This window comes from Lepidothrix coronata, unplaced genomic scaffold (assembly GCF_001604755.1).
Source record: "Lepidothrix coronata isolate B3197 unplaced genomic scaffold, Lepidothrix_coronata-1.0 Scaffold219, whole genome shotgun sequence".
NCBI lineage: Eukaryota > Metazoa > Chordata > Aves > Passeriformes > Pipridae > Lepidothrix > Lepidothrix coronata.
Genome location: NW_016690399.1, coordinates 803,940 through 828,612, shown reverse-complemented (window position 1 = coordinate 828,612; position 24,673 = coordinate 803,940). Strand labels below are relative to the sequence as shown.

General features: G+C 46.3%; 4 protein-coding genes across 15 annotated transcripts in view; 1 reads left to right on the top strand and 3 right to left on the bottom strand.

The window, feature by feature from the left end:
* Positions 1-68, bottom strand: part of FAM32A (family with sequence similarity 32 member A) — a 1,448-nt gene extending 1,380 nt beyond the window's left edge. The window contains exon 1 of the mRNA XM_017833664.1: positions 3-68. Within this exon, the coding sequence (XP_017689153.1) occupies positions 3-53 (51 nt within the window). The 5' untranslated portion in view covers positions 54-68. The remainder of the gene's footprint in view (positions 1-2) is intronic.
* The window catches only part of CIB3 (calcium and integrin binding family member 3), a 7,185-nt gene extending 1,121 nt beyond the window's left edge, over positions 1-6,064 (top strand). For 2 of the 9 annotated variants that reach the window (XM_017833661.1, XM_017833658.1), the window contains exons 2-7: positions 1,143-1,333; positions 1,653-1,687; positions 3,434-3,545; positions 3,890-4,037; positions 4,779-4,974; positions 5,469-6,064. In XM_017833661.1, the coding sequence (XP_017689150.1) occupies positions 1,283-1,333; positions 1,653-1,687; positions 3,434-3,545; positions 3,890-4,037; positions 4,779-4,974; positions 5,469-5,490 (564 nt within the window). In that variant the 5' untranslated portion in view covers positions 1,143-1,282 and the 3' untranslated portion in view covers positions 5,491-6,064. Of the gene's footprint in view, positions 1-141; positions 1,380-1,652; positions 1,688-2,617; positions 2,758-3,287; positions 3,546-3,889; positions 4,038-4,778; positions 4,975-5,468 lie in introns of those variants that run through there. The other 7 variants (XM_017833657.1, XM_017833659.1, XM_017833656.1 and 4 more) reach the window with 7 other exon arrangements.
* Positions 6,065-9,846: 3,782 nt separating this feature from the next.
* RAB8A (RAB8A, member RAS oncogene family) lies at positions 9,847-14,219 on the bottom strand. Its single transcript, XM_017833666.1, has 8 exons — positions 14,069-14,219; positions 13,516-13,576; positions 13,200-13,260; positions 12,797-12,874; positions 12,259-12,348; positions 11,584-11,649; positions 11,010-11,060; positions 9,847-10,108 (listed from the first exon to the last, which is right to left on the bottom strand). The coding sequence occupies exons 1-8, from the start codon at positions 14,190-14,192 to the stop codon at positions 10,016-10,018; spliced, it is 624 nt and encodes a 207-aa protein (XP_017689155.1). The 5' UTR covers positions 14,193-14,219; the 3' UTR covers positions 9,847-10,015.
* A 262-nt stretch (positions 14,220-14,481) lies between these two features.
* TPM4 (tropomyosin 4) lies at positions 14,482-23,874 on the bottom strand. 4 transcript variants are annotated; one of them, XM_017833650.1, is made up of 10 exons: positions 23,694-23,874; positions 22,806-22,963; positions 20,712-20,837; positions 17,683-17,816; positions 17,311-17,428; positions 16,846-16,916; positions 16,548-16,623; positions 16,191-16,253; positions 16,038-16,107; positions 14,482-14,870 (listed from the first exon to the last, which is right to left on the bottom strand). In XM_017833650.1, the coding sequence occupies exons 2-10, from the start codon at positions 22,917-22,919 to the stop codon at positions 14,788-14,790; spliced, it is 855 nt and encodes a 284-aa protein (XP_017689139.1). In that variant the 5' UTR covers positions 22,920-22,963; positions 23,694-23,874; the 3' UTR covers positions 14,482-14,787. The 4 variants fall into 4 exon arrangements, with proteins under 4 accessions (XP_017689139.1, XP_017689141.1, XP_017689140.1 ...); XM_017833651.1 differs by lacking the exons at positions 14,482-14,870; positions 23,694-23,874 and adding an exon at positions 14,890-15,567 and having other exon boundaries at positions 22,806-23,143; XM_017833652.1 differs by lacking the exons at positions 20,712-20,837; positions 22,806-22,963; positions 23,694-23,874 and adding an exon at positions 19,798-20,005 and having other exon boundaries at positions 14,711-14,870.
* Positions 23,875-24,673: the final 799 nt, after the last annotated feature.

Below are 24,673 nucleotides of genomic sequence, written 5' to 3'. Positions count from 1 at the left end.
GGGGAACGAGCCCCGTGCGCTCCCTCCGTGAGGGGAACTGGGAATAAACCCATTCTGACCCTCCGTGAGGGGAACCGGGAACGAGCCCTGTCCGCCCTCCCAGTGAGGGAAACCGGGATAGAATGAGCCTCGTCCGACCCTCCGTGAGGGGAACCGGGGCGGGACTGTCGCAATATGTGGAATATGTCAAGATTCTCTTAAAGTCAGGATGTTTTTTGGTGTACGCTCTTTATGTACTTTTAAGCCTGATCAGCAAGGGAGGAGACCTAATGAGTGCAAGGGGCAGCAGGAGCATCCCTTAGTCAGGGACATCTGGGAACTAACAAGATTTAAGGATGTAGTAAATCAAGATGGTGATGGATGTCTATAAATACCTGGCTAACTTGGCAAAGGACTTAAGGTCTGTGTATCCTAGAGCTGAACTATCTTCGTTATAATATTAAAATCACACTTATAGGTCAAAAAGACCCTGCCCAGGTGCAGACCCATCCTTTGGGAATGTGGAGAAGTTCCCTGGGGTTACGTAATTTGTACGGAAATTACTAAATAATCCTAATAATAGAGGGGCTGTACTTGGAAAGGGACTAACTCTGAACTTCCATGTGTAAATAATTTATGGATACTACCTCCAGTACAAACTACCATTAGCAGCACCCAACGTGCACGAAGGGAAAACACCGGCACAGGCTGCCCGGGGCACTGGTGGAGTCACCATCCCTGGAAGTGTCCATAAAACTTGGCTGTGGCACTTGGGGACACGGGTTAGTGGTAACCTTGGCAGTGCTGGGTTAGTGGTTCGACTCTGATCTTAGAGGGCTTTTCCAACCTTAATTATTCTGTGAAGAATGAGAAGGAAAAGAAGGAGTGGTTACCAAATCACCAGCATTTGGCGTTAATTCTTAAAGAAGGAAAATACTGCTAACACTTTTCAGTTAATTTGCCGTATCTGAAGGCACAAAAAAGCGGGATACACGAATACCTGCTGCTCAAAGGCACTAATGAGCAGCTATTAGTTGTTTTGCTAAATGCTGTAACCCGAGTCTTTGTGGTGCTCACAGGAGACAGGTGAGTGCTGCTGGATAAGAGCCTCAAGCAGCCAGACTAAAGATTTGATGAAATGCTCCTGTTATGATACTTTGCAGCCTGTGGAAGTTGGTTACCTGATCCTCTGCTGTACCTCAACCTCATTGTTGCAGCTTTTAATAACCAAATATCCAGACGACCTATAAAGGTGCCTTTGAGGAAAGAAGGATGGGAAAAAAGTCGCCATTCCCAGCTTGAAATGGGCAATAAGCAAACCATTTTCACTCAAGAGCAACTGGATGCATATCAGGTATAAACCAAACTAAATGGCTGTTTGAACACAACGCTGAATAATGGTAAAGGTGTTTTTTTTTTTTTTTTTTTAACAATCTCTTTTAAAAATTAATAAGTAGAAGTACTGAATTACACCACAGATTTTAGTGATATAGTTTGATCTTTATCTCAGGAAGAACAGTTATTAAATACTTCTCATTATATGCCAAAAAGAGAGCTTTAATGCTTAGTTATGTATTTTACAATATAACTTCATCTAAGTCACTGTACAGGAAAAGTTTGGGCCAATGCTTGCTAAAAACTCATTACATGTTCTATCTTTTCTTGTTTCACAGGACTGCACATTTTTCACAAGGAAAGAAATCCTGAGGTGAGTATTCTGTGTGCATTTTGTGGGTAAAGGACATGGATTGCTATAAAGGCAGGCTACATATAGGGTGAGATATTTTAAATTTGCGTAAATCTATTTTAAAATTGGTTTTAAAGTGATACCTTTGGGCAATCTTAGTATTTTTGTTGTTTTTTTTTTTTTTAATGTACAAACTCTGTGTTATCTATCCTAAACTGAGACAGAATTCTGAATTTTTTATTTATGTACCAGTCCCTCTTTATTTATTGTAACAACTTACATTTAGTGGATACTTTGCCAGCAACATCCACGTTTCACATTGTTTTATGACAGATGCTTCAAAATATACTGTTATTCTTCGGAATACTTGGCCTGATTTTCATAAATCCTTAATGATTGTGTCAAGTTTTCTTCATGTCTGCTTATAAATAATTACACTGCTGCTTCAAAGTGCATTTCCCCCCTTCATGTGCCTCACTGAACTCTCCATTTAATCTCTGGCCAAAGGTTCTGATAAAGACAAGATCGGGAGTGGGACTGAGAGTCTTCACTGAAAACCTGAACTTCTCCTCTTGTAAGAAATACTCACCCAGGCAGTAACATACACAACACTGAAGCTCTGTTTGCCCTCCCTGACCCTTGGGTGTGTGAACAGAAAGGGAATTGTTCCATTTCTCTGCTCTCAAGATGCCACCACACGTGTTTTTTGGCAGTTTCTCTGAAGGGCAGAGCACAGGGGACAGTTTTGTACAGAACTTCAGAACCCTGACACCTGCGTATGGATTTCAGACAGGATAAAACAGGAATGGTTCTGTAAAAACTGGAATCTGTATCTGCCCCCTTTCCCCATAGGAAACAGAGGCCAGAACCATAACTATGTCATGAATTAAGACATTTATTATTGATAAGGATCCCTTTTAAAATTCTCTCCCATTGTTTTGTTGGTAACAGCTGTGAATGGGATCCTTTCTCTAGCGCGAGAAGAAAGCAAAGACTCGCTGAAAAAGTGGTCAATGCATCCCAATCCTGATGCACATTTGCTGTCTCTTGAACCTGAGTTCTGTGGAAAAACAGGAAGATACTTGGGATGGGTAAAATCCTGTTAGGGTGGATCCCAGATCTCTCTCCCTGCCCACGACTTTAGGTTTTATTCTGACGTTTAAACGGAATTTTTCACGCTCCGGTTTCAGCCCGTTGTTTTTTGGCCACACCATGCAAACAGATCCCTTCTGCCTTGCCACCAGCATTTGTGTGTTTGGAAACAAATCAGGTGGACCTTCAGGTTGAAGGTCTTGTGCCTTGTTATCATGAACACACATCCCAGTGACTCCACGTGCCTGAACCCCTCTGTAGAATAAACCTGACACTGTTAAAGGTGGGTTTGGATACAGGTGTGAAGGGGTTTGGCTGCATGAGCTGTGTAAGCATTTTCACCTCACTGTTCTATAATGGAGCTTTGTATTTTTCACCAGTTACACCGTGTTGCTCTCAATACTGGTTCTTCCACCACCAACATAATGATTCTGTGATATATTATAGATATACTTGTTATATATATAAAGAGATGGACTCCATGATCCCTGTGGGTCCCTTCCAGCTCAGAATATTCTTGATATATAATATATATATAACATATATGTTACTTAGTGACCCATCTCCATCTGGTAATGGAGGAAAAGAGCGAAAAGTGAGGTGGAGGAGGCAAACACCTTGTTCTCAGAGGTCTAAAGGACTCATTCACCAAACAAGCCTTTCTTTCTGCCTCAGGCTGTTTTACAGGTACCGAGATCTGGCCCCTCAGCTCGTTCCCCTCGACTACACGGACAAACCAGCTGTGACACTGCCCTACGAGCTCATTGCCAGCATGCCAGAGCTCAAGGTACGAGCCAGGCACACGACTCGAGTGACACACTGCAGTTTAATCTGCCCTATTTTAATAATTCATCCAGGACTAATTGCTGGGAGCCTGACATACAAATAAATTTGGGTTATTGACGGCAGAAGTCTTTCTGGAAGCTTCTGGTGATTCCCAAAAAACACCCTGAAACCGCACAAAGTTTAAAGCGGCCGCAGCTGCGGCTGCCTCTGACACGAACAGAAGGGCAGAGGGGGGAGAATTTGCCAAAAAGAGGTTTCAACAAAACCAATCTCGCTCCAGCTGCCTTATCTGCACTGCAATCAATGCTGGTAAGGATGACCTCCCCTTGCTCCTGTGTTTCCCAGGACAACCCGTTCCGGCAGCGGATTGCAGAGGTGTTCTCGGAGCACGGGGACGGCAACATGACTTTGGATAATTTTCTGGACATGTTTTCAGTGCTAAGTGAAATGGCTCCCAGAGACTTGAAAGCTTATTATGCTTTTAAAATTTATGGTGAGTGAGACATGCATAAAAAGTAAACAGTGGGGAAATCCTGCAGCTTCATGCAGGGATGCAAGATCTTCATTATAATGATTTCTAGTTAGCATTTCTTTTAATTCCATCTCAGTGTTTGTTCTCTCTCTACTAAAAACTTTTGGTTTTCTTTATCCTTTTGTCTCTTACTTACTTGGGATCAGGATTTACTACAAAATTTACAGCCTGAAATTATCTGCGGTTTTCAAGAGCTGATAAACATTTAAGAAATATTTCTGTCTGAAGAGCTGCTTGGAAAAGTGCAGCACAAGGGATTTGGCTGCCCATAAATCTGTAGGGTGGATTTGGGAGGGGGAGGCAGGGAATAACAGTGCAGGCTTTTTTCTCCAAGGACAAATTTAAAGATTTAACTTTTTTAAGGGACTATTTTCAGTTATTTTCTTTATGATCAGCTAAAGACAAACCATATATCAAAGGAACAAAATCTTGCTGGAATGATTTAATTATGGCTACACTATGTTTAGCCACTAAACTATTTACAGTTGTTACTCTTATACATGATAAGGAGAAATGATTAGGCTTTTATTTTGTAACTGATTTTTTTACAAGCACACAGAGGTAACTTCCTTTCTGGTCTGAGTTCTGCTGATATAAATCCATCACATCCTGGGAACTAAACCCTCCTGCTGGGTCTTGGCAGCCAACCACGTAAAATGCTGAAATTCTGTCATTCAAATTAATTTTTGTCTCCTTTGTCAGATTTTAACAACGATGATTACATATGCAAATCAGACCTAGAGAAAACTGTTAACAAATTAACCCGAAACGAGCTGACCCCAGAAGAAGTCAGCCTTGTTTGTGAGAAGGTGATTTACGAGGCTGATGTGGACAATGATGGCAAACTGTCCTTGGAAGACTTTCAGCACATGATCATACGAGCCCCAGATTTCCTCAGGTAACATTTGCTTTTCATTTCTGACACAAAAATTGCTCTTAGTTTCTCTGTCAAAAGCCTCTGAAGTGTCTATTTTATGTTTCCTCAGCCTTCATAGATAACCACTCTTCCCTGGCAGGTTCTAGTAGAGCTGCAAAGACTGGGAAAAGAGATGCTTGAAAAAAAGCCTGGAGGCTCCTTGACTTGCTTTTGAACCTCCAGATGTACTTTTTATACGACAAAAAGTCCTTGTAACTTAAAAAGTTAATATCAGCACTCAGGCTGCACTGGTAGGTCCATGAGATTTGCTCACTCAGTGCCTGACATGGTGTTAATGTGGTTCTGATGCACATTTCACACAAAGCAGCACTCAAATCTTGCATTTATTTAATGTACCCAGTCCTTGCAAGTGCTTCATGAAATAAAGTTTCCAATTATAGTACAGCCCTAGAATTAATTGAGTTAATCCTTTGCATAGTGACACATAAGTGATCGTGGCTTCCTCTTGTTAACAGCACATTTCACATCAGGATCTGAATCCAGTGAAACACATGGATGGAAGCACTTCTGGAACCTTAAAAAACTATCACTTCATCCAAGATTACCAACCATAAGAGCACAAAATGAGAGGGGCAAAGAGGACAACTTGTGATAACTGAACCAGTCAGAAAACTGTTCTTGTTTACCTCTCTTAAAGGATCAATTAATTAAGCTCTGCAGCAAGATTTCCCTGGAATTTAACAAAATGTCTATTCCCCCCTCAGCTAGAGCAAACCTGGCCTGGACAGTGAGATGGGAAGTATTCTTTCAAAGTTCAGATACCACCAGGTAGTAAAGGAGCTTGTATAGCTTCGAAAAATTCCCAAGAAAATGCCTTAACCAGGAAAAAACCCGCTTGGGAATAGTTTCCAAAACACTGTCATTAATCAAAACTGTGTAAGCAACTCCTCTGATCATTTAGAGTCTTAATAAATGCTCCAATTAATCAATTTGCAGAAGTTTTCTCCAGAGTGCAGGATTTATAATGAGAAAGTCAGCATACTTTGATAAAAAACCCTTCCCCAAATTCTGTCCCTCTTCTCTAATTTCAGAAATCCCCTGTTTTCCACACCAGACTCCATATGCACAAATGACAAACAGAACTGACAAACTAAGTTTGTAAAATTCTCTTTTCATAAGAAGTTTATTTATGCAGTGCTCAGGGTCCTGTACAACAGAGTAAAAACAGACGTCCTGTAATAAACAACAGCTTTAATACAAACATGAAAATCAACGAGAAGGGTTTAAGAAAGCAGTTGTAACGTGGGAAGGGTGGCAGCCCAAAGTGGTCATTCTAAAAACACAATTTACACTTCTTTTTACAGATTTTGGGATGCATTAAGTTCCCTTCAAAAGGAAGTCCTAAGTCCCAACTCACGCTCCAGGCAGAGCACACGGTTCCTGCAGAAAGGCTGGAAAGCTGCTCTTTCCAGCTGCTAAACTTTGTCAACCACAGAAACTCCAGGGATCAGTGAGAGATGGGCCAGGGAAGGAGGCAGCCTGGAACACTCAGACTGCAGCTCCCATCCACATTCCACTGAGCAGATCTTTAGTTTAAACTAGAACTGAAGACACAAGTCATCATTCTTCCCTCAGCCCTGTAACTTCTAGAACAAAGGAGCCCATCCTCACACAGCTGTTTGTTCCTTCCCCCCCTGGCACAAACAAGTCCAAGAAAACACAAAATCAGGGCAGTTTTGAGCCAGAGACACCCCCACAACAACCCCTCAGCAACCGTCAGGGGGATGATCAGCATCTCACATGAAAGGAGAGACCAAAGAATTTTCAGCAGCAGTAAAGAGACTTACAATAATCCATAGGATTTATAAATCTGAGGCTGGAATTCTGACGCTGGCATAAGGCTCTGATGCCAGGGAACATGAGCTGTGCCCATCAGCACAGGACACACACAGCATGGGTGTTAAATCAGTGCCAGAACAGCAGTTCCACCAGTTACTGACCCACTGACAGCTCTGCACCCAAAAGGGTGAGGACCATCCCAAATATTGCAACCAGCCTGGAAAATAAGGGCAACCACAGAATTCCATGATACTCATTGAAGTAAGGGAATTTGAGAACGTGCTCAAAAATGGGCTTGTTTCTCTACAAACCCATTGTTAATCCATTACCTGACATTTTAATGGTATTCAGACACTGAGAATGTGTAGTGTGCACACTTGGTTTTGCAGATCTACCTAAATTCCTCAGTTTTACAGATTTTGTACCCAATTTCAGATTTTTTCCTCCTTAGCTAAAGAAAGCTTAGATACATTACTGAATGTATTTCCCCAGTGCCTCTCTGATAATTGTGTTTTCCATAACACTCAATAAACACAGTAACTGAATGATGTGATGGAAACACCAACCAGATATCGTACTTCTCCAAGATTTGATGCCTGTATTTAGTGACACAGAGCCAAGCACAGGTGCAGTGCAGTGTCTTTCACCTTTTCCTCTCTTACATTTGCATTTTAGGTTTCATATTGCTCACACAGACTTAATGCCTGGGTAGAGCCTGCATACCCAGAAGGATAGTGATGGCTGTAGTCACAGTAACTGCATAAAACTTCCTGAGATCAGGCAATAATGTACTTGTTCATTGAGTCAAACCAACCATTTCAAAGGAAATCACGCTCTAATCAGGTACATAAACATGTGCAACAACCAGCATAAGTTCAAACAGAAGGTATTCACAAAGAGTTCTGAATGCAAAAGAGTAACTTGAGATTTAGAAAATGAGTGGAAAAAATCACAATTCCATCCTTCAAGTTTCACCCACTTGTAAATGAACATGGTTTGCTTTCCCCAGCTCGAGATGAGTTATTGATACTGTCCACAGGCAGACCTGTGGTGTCAAGTCAGATAAACCACTTATTTTTCCAGTCACCTTGAAAAATAAGTCTGGCTCAACATCTGGCTGTATGAAGCAGAATATGGATGTGAGACAATCCACAGTTACTGCTGAGCCAGAAGCAAATCATGACACTGATCAGTTTTGTGGAGGAAAACAGCACTCAGACCATGCCTTATCACCTCCCCAGTTCTGCCTCAATCATTTCTTGAAGCACAAACTCTCTCTTTAAAACCATCCTTATCTCAAGACAGAGATGCTGCTCGTCCAAGCTACAGCTCTGGGTTAACTACACTCTGAACCACAGTGTCTGGAAGACTCTTCAGTGAGGCTTCAGTGATTTTATCCTACAAATACATCTGTGTGTAAATCCACTACGGTGCACAATCACCAAGTCCTGCTGCTAAAAAGCCACAAGTAAACAAAAAAACCAAATCCTCATAAGGTTCTGGTTAGAGGAAAGCTTTAATCATGACAGAGCTTGTTGTAATCTGCTATTAAAAAAAGGTTGGTAGAATCTAAAATGCATTTTTATAAACCAGTAACGTACACAGTGAAATATCCTTTTTCCATTTCAGAGGAACAGGCAGCATTCCTGTTGAACCCAGTAGCAGGCTGCAGATTTATAATGTTAATTATGAACAGATCTGTAATTATGATAGATCTTTAACTACAGTAACACTTACCAGTGCTACTCTGAGGCCAGAGATTACCACCACAAACTTGGAAGAAAACAAAACCGGTGAGTAAATTCAACAACTTTAAAATCAACTTCAATTCTACCCTTAAGTGCAGTTGTCAATGTAAACGAAGCATGTTACAGCCCCAGTGAGCTGCAGGACACAGCTGGGAGTTTGCAGGGATCAAACACACCATCACTGCCCAGCAGACTCAGAAGCAGATGCTCTCACTGGCTCCTTTAGTCAGGAGAATTGAGATCAGAGCTGCAGCCCCAACCTGGCAGGGGCTGAACGTGGCTCCTGCATCTCACACACGGCCACGTCACGGATGGGTTTGGGGGAATGAGTTCCCAGCCTGTTGCTGGGAGGACTGGTGTCGTTTGCAGTGACACGGGTTGTTGCTACCTGACATCTGCACTGGGACACCCAGCAAGGCAAGGTCAGTCGGAAAGAGTCTGTGTTGGGAAAGGGGATGTGCAGCGTTTGTTTGCATGTGAGCAAGTGTGCATGGGAACACGCCACGGGGAGCAGTGTGGCACTTCCTGGTCACTACTTAAAACTAGTTACTACTTCATGACAGATCTGGGGTCATTCCCAGCTGGAGAGTGGAAAAGTTGCCCATTGCAAGGTGACAAATTTGCTTTAAGTGTCCCTGCCTGACCCTGACCCGGTTCTCCAAGAGCAGATGACAGATCACCCGCCCAGGACTCGCTGCAGCCATCAGCTCCTGTCAAACACATCTAAACATCTGGAGTACTTAATTAATCAATCAAGTCTAATGTGGATAAATTCCTGATGGTAAGGATCCGTTATATTTACAGCACACTTTGGCTTTTTAAAAAAATAGAGATTCCTTCGAGGAGGATTTTTTTTGAACGTCAATTGTACTTGTGGATTGTCAAGAGTAACACAACTGAGTAAGTGACAGGCAAAGGAGCTTCTCTGCAGTAGCAAAGAGGTGGAGGTGCAGAAAGCTCCCTCCTACCTCCTGAGAAAGCCCCAGCCTGCACTGCTCCCCTGGGGGCATTTCTGGGATGGTCTGATGCCACCGTTCCTTGTGCAGCTCCAGACTGGGTATGCACATGTACCATGTACACACACCTGGACTTTATTCACATGGGCATTGCTGGGTCTTGTTTTGATCATAACTTCATCCTTCTCCACTGGATACATGAGAGTTACGGACACAAAGGTGGAAGTCTGTCAGCAAAGGTGGAAGTCTGTCAGCAAAGGTGCTGCATCCCCGGGTCACGTGAGATCTGTTCCCCCTCTGCTACACAGCACACGCGCCCAGCGGCGAGCTGGCAAAAATGAACTTGCCTCGTCTCCAAAACTGAAGAGTCAAACAATTACCAAAATAAACCATTTCTTATTCAGATGGTCACAGGGTTTGTTGTGACCAGACAAGGTTTGTTGGGAGCACTTAAGTCCACAGACAGAGGAAACCTCACTCAGCACAGGCACAGTCCAGCTCAGGTTAAGGCCGTGTCCCTCACAGAAGAACACATCGGAAAAAGCTGCTTTTCTTTTGCTGGTCTGGTGTGATTTTGACTCCCTGGTTGCTGCCTTGTGGGCTATTGCCTTCCTGAAGAGGCAAAGAATATTCAGTTACTCATTTACACTCCACAGCTTCTCCCATCCGTCTTTCATCTGGTCATTCTCTTGAGCCAAGCCTGACATACCCAAAAACCTTCCCTAAAACCAACAGGAGGCTTCACTCATTTCTCAGTCTTAAACCAGGCATGACAAAAATTTCTAGAGCTGCATCTGCAGCTTTTGGCTTTAATAGCTCACACTGCATCTATGTTTCTTCTTTATATTAACACAAAGGCAGCTGAGATTAAAAGATAATAAATTAAAGGGCATGTCTGGCTCTTGCTGAAACACTTATGAATGGCCAGCAAGACCCAAAATATCCCAGGTCAATCAATTCATGTCTGAACACATGAGGGTGGAAAGCTCAGTAAGAGCAGAAGGAACCCCCATCAGCTTCATTTCATATTTCATAAAGAACAAACCAACATGTATTTATTTGTTGTAAAAAAATAACCCAGTCACTGCTCAGGATGCTTTTGCAAAGATTGTCCAAAAACATTAGTTCTATACCTATTCTGAAACAGTTTAAATCTTCTACCCTGCCTCCTCTATCTTTATGATTTATATGATTTTCAGACTCCAAGAGTGAGAAGTATCATTAAACTGCTCTAACCCCCACGTGACTTTTAATAAAACAAATAAATCATTTTATTTAGAAAACCTCAGCTAATTCCTGAAATGCAGAGACAGTTGTTTACAAGCCAAGGTCAAAGCACAGCTTGACAGAACTAAAACCACATTCCTAGAACATTTCAGTGATCCCTTATGAAAGAGACCATGATACAATTTTTATACACTGTGAAAAGTTCTTGCAATGTGGCTTTTGGTTGGTTGTTGGTTTTTTTTTTTTTTCCTATTTAAATCCAGCATGGACAAAATAAGTTACTCACCAACTTCTTGTCCATTTTTGCTTTGATATCTCTTGCAAGAGTGAAAAACGCCTGGGACAAGTCAAACAGTTCAGTGTTACAGGGGAAATAAAATGTACCCTAACAAATAAATTAAATAACAAATATATTCCAACTCTAATATACTTTATTGTTTAGCAATAAGCTGAGTTTCTACATACACCAAACTCCTCAAGAACATCAAATTTTCAGGTTTTCTCCCCCTGCTCCAGGTTCTCTATATCCACAACCTCCTTTTTGAGCCCAAAAGCCCCACCCAGGGTTTGTGCAGCGGGAAAATGTCCTTTATCAATCCTGTTCTTGAGTACAAAGACATGAGCTGAGTTTTCCCTTGTGCTGCCCTGATGCCCTTTGCTGTAACACCCCTGTGGTGTCCTAAGCCCCAAGTTCCATTTACATAAATTAGCATAATTTTAGTTAAACAACACCTTAATGGAAGGCAGGGAAATGTGTTTAACAACCCACCCCCTGTACCCAACAATGGACAGGTACCTGTCCCCGCTGTCTGTCTGCACAAATAAGACAATAAATATCAGAGGAAGGGGTCTGTACTTACATTCTCTATGTTTATATTTGCTTTTGCACTGGTCTCCATGAATTTAATCCCAAAGCTTGCAGCGAGCTGAACAAAAGCAGATTTCACATGAGTTGAACAATTGCAGGAGCAGCTCCAAACACACCCCCGGGCACAGGCTCTGCCCCTCCTGCCACGAGCCACCGGAGTTGGGGATTTACTCACACAGAACAACTTGCAACAATTAGGAACTAAATCTCACTGCTGCTGGCCTGTTCTCACCAGCTTTGCTCTGCTCTTTTACAGCCTGCACATGTTTTAATCGGCTCCTTCCTCTTTTATTTTTCTTCTTGCACTGACACCTTGTAACACCTGCAGTGCAGATGCACTTTCCCTGCCTCGACTAACGCCAGAAAACACCATCCCACCTACCTGGTCTCGGTGGCTTTCAGCCAAAAAGAGACATTTTCTCAATGTCAAGCTCTAACATCCTTTTTCTTAGAAAAATCCAGCTCGTTGCCTTGCACCTGACAGACAATCAACAAGAATCCTTAACACAGGCTCAGCTTTTCATCCCAGGGGGGAAATGTATTGCCATGACAGCTTGGAGAACGTTCGATCATTCCACTCAGGTGGTGCCACGCTGACAATAATCAAAGCAGTTTTTAGACTTTGAAAAGCCTAAGCTGAGATCCATCAAAGCCACAGAGCACTCACCTTCTCCCCTTGCTCTCTAGAAACTTGTCTTTTGTCGTTTGCGTCACATTTGTTGCCCAGGATCATTTTTTCAACGTCTGGAGACGCGTGCTGGGACAGAGAGAGCAGACACCGGGCTTGGCTTTTGTACATCAACACTGGCAGGCACAGGAGGCACCACTCAAGTACCCAACGTGGAGATGCTGGTGCTGAGAACCTCCTGCAGATTTCCAGGCTCCCCCAACCCCTCATCCCAGCACCACGGCAGCTCCTGGATCGCTTGTCGTGGCAGGAAACCATCACATTGGGTGCCCTCAAGAGTACAGTGGCAACACAACAAATCACACAACAGGCCCCCCCAACAAATCACTGCCAGCCAAGTCAGTGTGTTACCGACTTCCATCCCACGGATGGAACATCAAACGTTACTGATTTCCATCCTATTTATTTTCCAAGTACCCTCCAGCACAAGAAGGGTAACACTTCTGAAGCAATTAAGCTTCAATCACTTTTAGAGGAGGAAACAGCACCTTTAACAGTCAGCAAGTAGAGAAATTACCTCTTCAATGTTCCTGACCCAGTTCCGAATATTTTCAAAAGACTTTTCATTGGTGATGTCGTACACTAACATGATGCCCTGAAGGTCAGAAGGAGAAAGATTGTTTCAGCAAGAGTTAAAGGCTCATCTGCAGCAGAGACAAGCAACTTAACAAGGACTATTTTTAACACAGCTGGTTCACAGTTAATGGCAGCGAGATAAGGGGTGCAGGATGTGTATTTATAGAGAGGAACATGGGGAAAGGTCCCTCTACAAAGTCCCATGTCAGCCCAGCATGGCCAGGAGCAGGAGCACAGCTGAGGGTCCAGCCTGGCACAGAAGGTCAGTTGTGCCTGTCCCACCTCAGCCCCAGCTGCCCTGACCCTCCCAGGTGGTTTATCCCAGATCCCAGGATTGCTCCTACCATGGCTCCCCTGTAGTAGGCGGTGGTGATGGTCCGGAATCGCTCCTGCCCGGCCGTGTCCCTGGAACAGACAGGACACGGGGCTCACACACCACCCCCAGCACTGACCCGAGATAACACCACCGAAGAGTTAAAGAATTTAACTCCAACCAGTCTTTAGGTGCACTAGGACCGAGTTTGAGCTTCTAAGATACCATAAACTACTGAACAGCACAACTGGAATAAAAGCACCACACTGCCGTCCCCACGCACAGCCCCGGTGACCGGACACCCCCCCCCCGGTGACCGGACACCCCCCGCGGCACAGGAGCCTCACCAGATCTGCAGTTTGATTCTCTTGCCATCGAGCTCTATCGTCCTAATTTTAAAGTCGATACCTGAAAAGGAGAAGCAACGAAATCACTCACAGCTCCTGCCCGGAGACCAAACCAGCGCTCTGCCTTTCGATTTCGCTGTTCTAGTTTCACGTCCTCAGAGCTCCCCCCGTGCCGGATCCCGGGGGGCTGCGGGGCCGGTCGGGGCCGGGCCGGGGACTGCGGGGCCGGTCGGGGCCGGTCCGGGGACTGCGGGGCCGGGGCTGTGAGGCCGGGTCAGGAGCTGCGGGACCGGGCCGGGGCTGCGAGACTAGGAGAACAGTGGGGGGCTGCGGGGTCGGGGCTGCGGGACCAGGCGGAGGTTCCACGGCCAGGCGGAGGTTCCAGGGCCGGGCGGAGGTTCCAGGACCAGGCGGAACAGCCCCTCACAGACCCCTCCCGGAGTCCCCCCGGGCTCAGCGAACCCGCCCCTCCCGGGCTTGGAGCCGCGGCGGCCGCAGCCAACCCCCGCCGCCGGCGCCCCGCGGGCCCGTGAGCGCCTGTGCGCGGGCTCACCGATGGTGGAGATGAAGGTGGCGTTGAAGGCGTCCTCGGAGAAGCGGAAGAGCGCGCAGGTCTTGCCCACGCCCGAGTCCCCGATCAGCAGCAGCTTGAACAGGTAGTCGTAGGTCTTCGCCATGTTCGCGGGCTCGGGCCCCGCCCCCGCCCCGCCCCCCTGGCGCCCATTGGCCGAGTCAGGCGGGGAGCGCGCGGAGCCGGCGCGCCATTGGCGGGCGGCCCCCTGCCGGGTGTAAGCGGCGATGCCATTGGTGCGCGCCCTCCTCCCGGGTGTAAGCGGTGCTGCGATTGGCTCCCCGCGGGCGCGCCTAGTCACTTCCTGCGGGCGGTGGCAGTGACGCCATCCTGCCACTGCCCAGCGTGACGTCACGCGGAGAGGAGCGCCACAAAAACCCACAAGGAAACCTCGGTTCTGAGAGAAATTTTTAATATGGAAGGGCAGGGCGGTGCCGCCACTGCCCGGGTACAGCTTCTACCAGGTTATACAAAAGGAGTCATGAACCGTGCGGGGCAGCCACGGGCGGGGCACGCAGGGGCTCCACGGGGGCTCCCTGGGGAGGTCTGGGGGAAAAAGGTCCCCGAGTGACACCCAGAGCCTCCGGCGTGGCTGTGCTGGTCATAACTTAATTGGCTTTCCCAGGATACAGAGAGAAAGAAGGAGAGAGGAGCGCTGCAGGGACGGGGCAGTTCCTTGGCCACTGGCAGGTCCCTGCCTCTCATATACAGTTCAGTTCGTTTAGCGTCTGGTCCAGTGTCTGGTGCAAGCCCAGGTTCTCCTCTTTGGCTTGGGCAAGTTTTTCTAGTGGGAAAGAAGGAAAACACAACTTAAGCCACGTTATTTTACAGCTTTTTCCTTTTAATAGAACCTGTGGTAACTTACCTTCGTGTTTAACACACCTCTACAGCTGGAGCATCTTTTGGCAATTGCTCTCATTTTAGGGAGGGTTTTGGCCACGTCTCTTGTGCAGTGACAGACTTGTGTTCTGACTTAATGTGTGATGTACAGGACACGTCCTGCCGGGTTTTCCTTGCCCCGGGAGGTTTTTAACCAGGCAGATGGAGCACAAGGACACACCAAAAGCACCCAAAGCGTTTTGCTGCCATCTGTGTCCTGGGAACACTAAAACTGAGGTGTTTGCCAGTGCCAGGTCCTGCCCTGGCTGTGTCTGCCCTTCCCTGTGTGAGGAGCTGAACATGGTTTTGGTGGTGTCACCAGCACAGTTTAGGTAAGTCCCAAGGAAGGAAACCCCAAAGGCTGACAGGTAGAGGTATCGTGTTTTATTGAGCTCAGTGCCCACAGAGGTGGAAGGGTCACTTGTGGAAGTGGCACAGGAGTGACAGGGATGACAGGCAAGAAAAGCTTGAGAAACGCAGCGAGAGGGAGCCCCCCATGTGCCCCCACACAGGGGCAGGTCACAAAGAGGTCATGTCATTGAGGGCATGGTCAAGCTCCTCACTGATGGCTTTGTACTTCAGCTTCTGAGCGTAGAGCTCGTCTGTCGGTCAGCAGGGCCAGCAAAAAATGCAGGGAAGAGAGGAGGCCACAGGAGGAGGAGACAGGCAGAAGGCAACAGCAGCCAAAGCAGTTGGGGAGGAAAACAAGAGAAGAAAACAGAGGCGTGGTTGAGTATCAGAAGGGAAGCAAAACACCCACACAGCTGCCCGGTCAGGAGCTTCACCTACGTTTCCTTTTTGCAATCCCACAATTATTTTTTCAGTAAGCAGATTAAGTAGGGTTGGGATCTCGAGCCCTTGAGTCCCTGAGTTGGCCAAAAGCAGGTTGTTGTTACCAACTTTTTTGCAGGAAAACCTCTTTCAGAACTTCCCAGTAGACACATCACACCCATCTACCAATACACCTGATGAGTGCTGCTGCCCTTTGCCAATAAAACCCACCACTCACTCCTAAAATTTGTTTTCTGATTTGGAACCAACCACTTTTAAAGAAATTTGAGCCATTCCATACCTTCCAGGTCATCAATAGACTTTTCCAGTTTGGCAACGGTTCTCTCTGCAAATTCAGCACGAGTTTCAGCCTAAAAAAAGTTGAAACAGAGTCACTGGATGCTCTTAAAAGAAATGATGCCAAAATACAGACTTTGGGGATGGCCAAACTCACTTCTTTCAGCTTGTCAGAGAGAATCTTGATTTCTTCTTCGTATTTATCTTCTTTTTCCGAGTACTGTGAAAACAATAAACATTCTTTAAGGGAAGTTGTAGCAACAATAATAAATGTTTATGAAACTGTGACCTATTTATAACCACTTTTCCTTTTACAACAGCTGCAAACACCATTTCCGTGGTTTTCTCCTCTTCCCCAGGCTTTTCAGGCTGGTGTGGGCAGAACTCATGGAGCAGGAGCCACAGCCAGGCAGCTAAAACCTCTCACTTGCTTTGTATTTCTGGCTTATTTCTATGAATTTTATTTACAAGTTTTGGCTTTGCCTGTACCCCTTAGTTCACTGCAAGAACCAACCTTTTCAGATTGAGCTTCCAAAGACTTCAGGTTGTTTGTGACGTTCTTTAACTCCTCTTCAAGGTCACTACATTTACTATGGGGGGATAATAAAAGTATGAATTACTAGTGTGATTTAATTTTCAAAGAATCTAAAACATACAAGGCAGGAGGTAATGAAGTCTGAAAGGAGAAAAGTGGGTATATAATGTACAAACAAGCTTTTCTACAGGTACTGATTACATGCCTGCCTACCAGGAGTAGATTTTTCTAATGAAATATAGTGTTGACCTTCAGTGTATTCTAAACAGTTACTCACACTTCAGACACCTCTGCACGCTCCTCAGCTCGTTCCAGTTCACCCTCCAAAATAACCAGTTTACGGGCAACCTGTAAAGACACAACAGCTCTGTCAGGCCAGTCTGGAGTTCACAGAATCCCAAAATGGTTTGGGTCGGGAAGGACTTTAAAGATCATCTCATTCTACCCCCTTGCCACGGGCAGGGACAGCTTCCTTACAGATTTCTCTCAAAGCACTACACTCCTGCTTCCTTTGGAATGAGGAAATTAGAATCAATCACCCCCCCCCCAGACATAACAGACTTCCCAATTAGTTAAGATTTTGCAGCGCTTTGACGCTGCAAAGTCACTATTAAAACTCCTCCTTGCTGGGAATGTTCCAAGGTTGGAGCATCAACAAGTGCACAAAGAGGAACTAAAGCGGGGAGTGAAGTTGTTGTTCAGAGCTCTCCTGAACGTTTCACCATTTCCTTCTCCCTTTTACCTCCTCGTATTTGCGATCGGCTTCCTCGGCAATGTGCTTGGCCTCCTTCAGTTGCATTTCCTGAATCTCCATTTTCTCTTCATCTTTCATTGCTCTGTTCTCAATCACCTTCATTCCCCTGCAGAAGGCAAAGAGTGTTTAATGTAGAAGCGTTTTAGCACTTCTGTCTCAAAGGTCCTGAAGTGGAATTTGATATTTGTAACCCAGAAATGGCCCATTACGACCCTCCATGTTCTTCAAGGCTAAAGGAATTACTCACTCAAGCTTATAAAGAAGTTCTGAGTCTCTGATCTGCAGATACTAAATTATACAGGAATATTTTATTCATATACATTAAATTTTTCACCCAAAGAAAGTCCCAAAGGGACATACCTCTCGCTCTCATCTGCTGCTTTCTCAGCCTCCTCCAGTTTCTGCAGGGCTGTGGCCAGTCGTTCCTGGGCACGATCCAACTCCTCTTCCACGAGCTGGATGCGTCTGTTCAGAGCTGCCACCTCCCCTTCGGCCTGTGAAACAACCACCCAGACCCGGGGTTACACAGGCCACTGGAAAACCTTCCCAACTAAGCAATTCCCCTAAAACTGCAATGGCATCTCCCCGGAGCTCCAGGGGCCCTTCTGCCTCTGCTTTTTGTTTGCTTAAACTGTGGCATCTCAGGAATGTCAAGGTATGGAGTGTGTGCTTGTCCTTTCTTTTTTTTCAGTGGTACTTATCATTCCTGCCACACAACAAAGGACAGGACTGCCAGAGGATCGAAGGATTTTTGGATCACTTTACCGGGCAGAATCTATCTACAGTTAAAAAACGAACTGTTCCCATAATGGCTTAGTTCCAAAACCTTCACTGTTGGTTTCTCTGCCCTTGGTTCCATCCTGGACCACAGTCACAACCCACTGCTGAGGTCTGAGCCAGTTCCTTTTCCATCCTGGCTCCTGAGCCTGCAAACACTGAAGAATCTTCATGGTCAGCTGGGCCTGACAGTTGGCCTCAACATGGCAGAGTCAGGCTTTTTTGGGGCAAAATTAGATATGTTCTTAAAATAAGTTCACTTTGCTTCCTGTGCTACTTAAGGAATTAGGCAGAAAGCATTTCTTGATAAGGTTTGTATATTATTGAATAAACTGCTCAGTAATTGGAGTGCTATTAATGTATAAAAAATAGACTAACTTATAAATGGAGAGATTGCCGGGAGAAAGGCCTGATACAGACAACATGGACAAACTGGTGTCCATAAATATGTGTTTATTAAGATATGGCTCCTTTAATTGTTTGTTTTTGAAGAAAAATAAAGCCCTGCTTTCATAACTGCCAGGTTTGCACACTTTATTGTCCCCAAATCTGAGCAGGATTGCCATCTCTAAGATTAACTTTTTTTTAAAAAAAAGACTTTTATGGGCTACAGACTCTGGAAGGGTGATTGTTTTATGCTTTATGGTAAAACACTTTAAAAAAAAAAAAAGTGTTTTGCTGCAGCTTTGCAAATTTGGTCACTGACCACTCCTAAGCTGGAGGAAGTGGTTTCCATTCACAGCTGAGCCATCTTGGAAAGGAGTTCAGTGGCTGATCCAAATGGAAGCTGACCCAGGATTCCTCTAGTCATAAATTATCCAACATTTCATTTGTTTTTTACCCAGTGCTGTGTTTAACTTTCTCGATTTACACACAAGGCATCGATCACGTACAAAACTGGCATCTGTTCTGTGGCAGCAACTCCTTCCTCTAGACAGGGCACTTTTAAGTCATATTTTAATTCAGCAAGATTCCAAAGCTCTGGAGCCGGGGCCACTGGGAAGCTGGGGTGAGCCTGGCTCCACCTCTCCCAGCAGCAGCCCGCAGTCCTTATACGGTAAAACTAACTCGCTGACATGTGATAAAATAGCAGGAAGATGCCGGGAAGGCTGATTACACACAAATCTAAGTGAAACCAGCTGTCCAGCCCCGGGAGAGCCGCACGCTAGTGGAGAGTTCGCGTTTCTCTGTGAGAAAACCAGGAGGGAAAGTTATTTTGCAGCAGTTCGGACATTCCCCAGCTGTGCCGGAGCCAGCGGTGCGGCGCCGAGAGGCGGGAACTCCCCGCTCCGTGTCATGCAGCGCTTTTCCCTAATTAAAACAGCCATTTCCTACTAAACTCGCAAGCGCTCCCCGGTGCCCACGGGAGCTCGAACCCGTGGCCGATGGGTGTCCCTTTTCCGCAGGGATCGGCCCCAAAGCGCGAGAAGCAGCGGGCGCCGGGGCCGCGCCCGGTTCCCCCCGGGACGGGACCGGACGGGACGGGGCGGGCGCGGCGCTGCGGCAGCGCCGGCGGCTCCCGCGGGCCGAGCGTGCGGAGCGGGAACAGCCCGGGGATGGAGGCAGCCGAGCCGTCCTCCCGCAGCGAGGGAGAGCCGGGCGCGCCCCAGCGAGAGAGAGCCAGAGACAGGAAGGAAGGAGCAGCCCGGGAAGAGAGCGACCGAGAGAAGGCGAGCAGGCAGCCCCGGGCGGTCTCACTTTCTCCCGCAGGTCCCGTTCCAGGTCCAGCTCCCGCTGGAGGACCTGGGCGCGATCCTCCGCCTCATCCGCCTGTTGCTGCAGGCACTGGATCTTCCTCTTGACGGCTTCCAGGGAGCTCGGCGCGGCCATGGGCGCGGCGCGGACGGCGGGCTGGGCGCGGAGGTGCTGCACGTGGCGGCCCCGCGCCTTTCAATGGCCCGGTGACGTCACGCGGCTGGAGGTGGAGGTAGAGCTGGTGACGTAGCACTGGGGAGTCGGCGCAGGCAGGGCCGGGACAGTCCCGCCCGTCCCCCGCCATCCCCATCCCTATCCCCGTCCCCGTTCCTGTTCCTATCGCCATCGCCATCCCCGTGCCGGGGGGATGCAGCCCCCGGCGGCCGCGCTCCCCGGCCCCACCTCCCGGTCCCAAAAAGGGGGGGTTCGGGGCTGGTGACGCCGCTGCCGGGCCCTGCCCGCCGTTCGGCCGAGGTGTGGCGGGGAGCCGGGGCTGCTCTTTAACCCTGGGGATGGAGGCAAAGGGCATCTTTACGCCACAGCTGGAGCCCTGCTGCCGTCCCTGCTTCCCGCAAAGATCACGATTTTGTTTACTTGATTAAAGGAGATTTCAGTTTTTCTAAAGAATCCCCACCCACAGCACTCCTTCCCCCCCGGTTCAGTGCCATCAGCTCTCTGGGTGTCCATCGAGCCCCGAGTGGCACCGTGTCCCGGGGGCAGCTGCGTGTGCCGTGGGCTCTGTGCAGAACAGCTCTGGCTCCCTCCGGCAGAGGGGAGAGGAGAGAAAATCCCTGCACCACAACCCTGCCTTTCTATCCTCAGCCTAGTGCTGCAGTATAGAAATTCTCAGCCGTTCCTATAACAGTGCAGTACCTACAAAATACACACAGCAGAGTTACAGGGAAGTGGGTACATACATCAGTGGCCTTCTTCTCAGCCTGCTCCAGTTTCTCCTGGGCATCTTTGAGAGCCTCTGAGTACTTGTCCAGCTCATCTTCAGTTCCTTTCAACTTCTTTTGCAGAGCAACCAGCTCATCCTCTACCTTTCAAGAGAGAAAACCCCCAAAGTGAGCATCCTGATGTAGTATCAGATACAGTTTAATATGATAAAACCTCTCTTTAGTATTAGTTTAACTTCATTTTAACATACAAAGAGTCACAAAAGACCAGATCAAAGTTCTGCTGGGGACAACAGTCTGAAAATGACTGGTAGCAGTTGCCAGGGAAAGATCACTAAAAACATCTCACCCTTGAAGAACATTCTCTGACACTGCACGCATGGGATCTGGTTTAATATATAATTTGGTATAAGCCCCTTTTCACCCCATTTTTATTTTGGACACTCTGCAACAATCAGTTTTGCAGCATTGTTATAAATGTTTTTAAATTATGCCTCTGTGTTTGTTCCCAGACTTGGTGATTTATCAGGAAACTGTTCAATTCCTGTACAGCTGGAAAAAATGAGTGGTGGTTCCCTAATCACCTTTGTGGGAGGTTCAGGACACTTCAACCCAAATGGAAGTGGGAGGGAACAGGGCTGGCCCTGCTGTAGAAGGGACCTGGCGACCTCGGGAGGTCCCTTCCAACCCGGATTATTCCCTAACTGTGGCCCAGCAAGATATGCTCCATCCTACCATGAGGCTCAGACTCCTCCATACCATATAAATCCATATTATTCACTAGAATGGTGCTATTTATAACCTGCTGGGAGACTGTTTAATGACAAACTGCCTCATGCTCCCTGAAGAATTCACGTTATCAGAGGCTGGCTGCTGATAAGGGTGGGCCTGCAAACCCATCTGCTCCATCCTTTCATTTGCAACTCAAAACAGCTCAGTCTGCTGAGAAGCTGATTTATCTGTTTAGCTCCACCTTCACACAAATTTAGTCTATCAAAATAGTTTGTGTTTTGGTGCACTTCCTTCATTTTAGTTTCAATGATGAAGACATTTTTGGTAGTGTGCTATTCTGGAACGTTGTTACGTTGCAATAGTTTTACTCAGAGTAACCAGAGAGTGTGAGAGAACTGAAACCTTGCTTGGGTGCTCTAACAGAGGGACACTGAGCAGCAGGATGAAGGTGATGCTGGCTTTGTGCATGAATATTAAAATCACTACTTGAGTACTGTGCCCACATTAAAAAAAAAAAAAAAGCTGAAAATTTTGAGACAATTCAGAAAAGAGGAGTAAGATCAAAGATTTATTTTTCTAAAGAAAAAGAAATATTAGGCCAAATGAATGCTAATAACATATTAGAGCAGTCTGGAAGATGTAGTAGAAGCAGCCACATTTAGAGAATGTAAAAGGGAAAGGTGGTAATTTTACAAGGAGTGCTGTAAAAACTTGAGAGTGTAGTCAACTTACATTTCAAGATTGTTCTGAAAATACCAAAGCTCAAATAGGAGGTAGACACCCAGAATAAAGACATTGAAAAGCAAAAGAACTGAAAATGTTATCATTAAAATTCAGCTAAAAGCAGAACATCCAAATTAAGATATTTTTGATTATTCTTGACAAAAGATGACAGAACATATCTACTGTTGAGTCTTAGTTGGCACCTCTAAGGAGCACTCTGTGCACCAAGGACTTGAACTTTATTAATTTGCTTCAAGGAGAGGCTTAATTAATGTTTAGACACAGCTGACTCTATTAGCAGTAGTCCTACAGGTGTCAAGGTTTGCAGCTTTGATTTTGAGTAAGTAAAGGCCTTTTCCATGGAATCAAAAGCACAAGAAAATTAAGGCAATTATGTAAGATTTAAGAAAACTTAGACAAAGTACTGCTAATAAATCTGAGGATGATGTTAATTTTGCAAAGACTGAGATGGCTGACAAGTTACTGCCTAGACCTGGCTGGATAAGTGTAACAAAAAGCAAAAAAACTTCAAAAGAAGATTAACAGAAAACCTGACTTCAAATTATTTTGCTTTCTGAATCAGAAAATTGCAGCACGGTATTTTGTGACACTTATTTTCACAGCACACACACAGCCAGTGATTTTATTTCCACTTACCTGCTTGCATTTGTCCTCGGCTGCCTTTTTATCCGTCTCAGCCTGCTCTGCTCTGTCAATGGCATTCTCCTTGTCCAACTTCAGCATCTGCATCTTTTTCTTGATAGCTTCCATTTTTGCTCAAGGCTGGGTTGGATCTGTCTCGCAACTGAAAGAATCTGATGAGTGAAATTTTAGATTTTTAACAGCTTGGGCAGAGAAAGAAGTTGTACCCTGGCAAGCTACAGGGAAAATGAGCTCAAGTGGTTGCACAGGTCTTTAAACCCAGAGACCCCTGGACAAATCCCAGATCTACTGGCCCCTTCTCTGATCTTCCATCCACAGCCTTTCTAAGGAATGAGCTGGAACAGGCTCACTAGAGGAATCTTCACCACTCCACCATCTCCTTATTTGGGTCCTGTTTTCTTAAAGAGAAAACTGTTTCCATTTTTAAGCTTCTGACAGAAGCAAAAGTGTTGACATATGAACACATGCTTGAAAGAAAGCTGATTAGCACCCGTTCGTGTGTGCAGAGCAATTAACCAGCCCAGCAGATCTGGGGGGATGGCCTGGCTTCTTGGAATAATGGCATGAGGCTAATGGAGGAAAGGGAAGGATCCTTTTAGGTTACTCCAAAATAAAGCCATGCATAAAATAAATCAACCAATCAGTCAATCATGTGCTTAAGAGGTAGCCAAATTTATGTTATAAAAAGATGCAGGATAGAGACAGCAGGTTTTTTGCTGTAAAAATAAGCCCTGGTGTTAAGGAACTAGCTATAATCTGTGATAGTATAACACATAACAGAGCTCAGATTTAGATACCAAGTTCAGGCTCAAGACATTCTCTGAGTTTGAGTGCTTGTCCTTGAAATTTCCCTCACTAAACACTCGGGGAACTGAACAATACCTGAAGTTGCAGTCTGATGATCACCGTAAATTATTTCTTCTGCTGTTTGAAGGAGTCACCTTCTCTCTGTCAGGCAAGAGCAGGCTCTGGGAAGAACATCAGGAGTAGTTCCGCTGCCAGAGGACACCAAGCAGAGCATCCAACAGCCCCAGGACAAGCCCTGTTTTCCTTTTGCAGCTCTATTAAACACATCCCCCTAACCCCATGCCCTCTCCATCCCTTCACATGCTCTCGCTGAGCCTCACAGCCCAACACCTGCCTTGTCCTGACTGTAGCAGGGCTGAATTACTGCACCTTCCAGGGCAGCCTAACAACACTTGCTGACTTTGCTATCCAGGGACCTGCATGGAGTCATGGAATATCCTGAGATGGGTTCAACAAGGATTATCGAGTCCAATTCCTGGCCCTGCCCAGGACACCCCAACAATCCCACTCTGTCCCTGAGAACGTTGCCTTAAATGCTCCTTGAGCTCTGGAGCCTTGGGGCTGTGCCCACTGCCCTGGGGAGCCTGTTCAGTGCTCCACCACCCTCTGGGGGAAGAGCCTTTTCCTGAGATCCAGCCTTCACATTCCCCCAGTTCTTTGCCCAGTCCAGGTCCTGTTGACCACCCAGTCACTCACAGCCCAAATTCCCTTGCGCATCCTCACAACCCCTCAGTCCTTCCCTAAGAAGTGCTCACAGCATCCCCAGCCATGAGGGCACCAGGAGACTCAGCACAACACTCAGAACTCCCCCATCCTCTGGGGTGAGCTGGCACGGCACCAGAAGGCCTTTGGGAGAGAGTTTTATGGGAAAATCTGCCCTTTATTTAGCTAAACACGACAGTAGAGTGTTGGACACAAAGCCAACACCAGCACAATGCCCGTGAGCAGGGCCAGAGCCCCACAAAGTGCCCCCACAGCACCCACTGGGCTGCCCTTTGTGAATAATTGTGCTGAGTTTGGTTGGAGTAGAGTGGCTGGTGTGGGGCTGTGTTTTA

Excerpts from the sequence above, each read along its gene's own strand:
- RAB8A (XM_017833666.1), bottom strand. The coding sequence starts at position 14,192 with ATGGCGAAGACCTACGACTACCTGTTCAAGCTGCTGCTGATCGGGGAC. Across the intron at positions 13,261-13,515 it reads AGAATCAAACTGCAGATCTG|GGACACGGCCGGGCAGGAGC; the intron begins GTGAGGCTCCTG and ends TGTCTGTTCCAG. Across the intron at positions 11,650-12,258 it reads CTAGAGAGCAAGGGGAGAAG|CTCGCTGCAAGCTTTGGGAT; the intron begins GTGAGTGCTCTG and ends GCTTTTGTTCAG.
- TPM4 (XM_017833650.1), bottom strand. The coding sequence starts at position 22,919 with ATGGAAGCTATCAAGAAAAAGATGCAGATGCTGAAGTTGGACAAGGAG. Across the intron at positions 20,838-22,805 it reads CCGAGGACAAATGCAAGCAG|GTAGAGGATGAGCTGGTTGC; the intron begins GTAAGTGGAAAT and ends CTCTCTTGAAAG. Across the intron at positions 16,917-17,310 it reads CCGATCGCAAATACGAGGAG|GTTGCCCGTAAACTGGTTAT; the intron begins GTAAAAGGGAGA and ends GTGTCTTTACAG.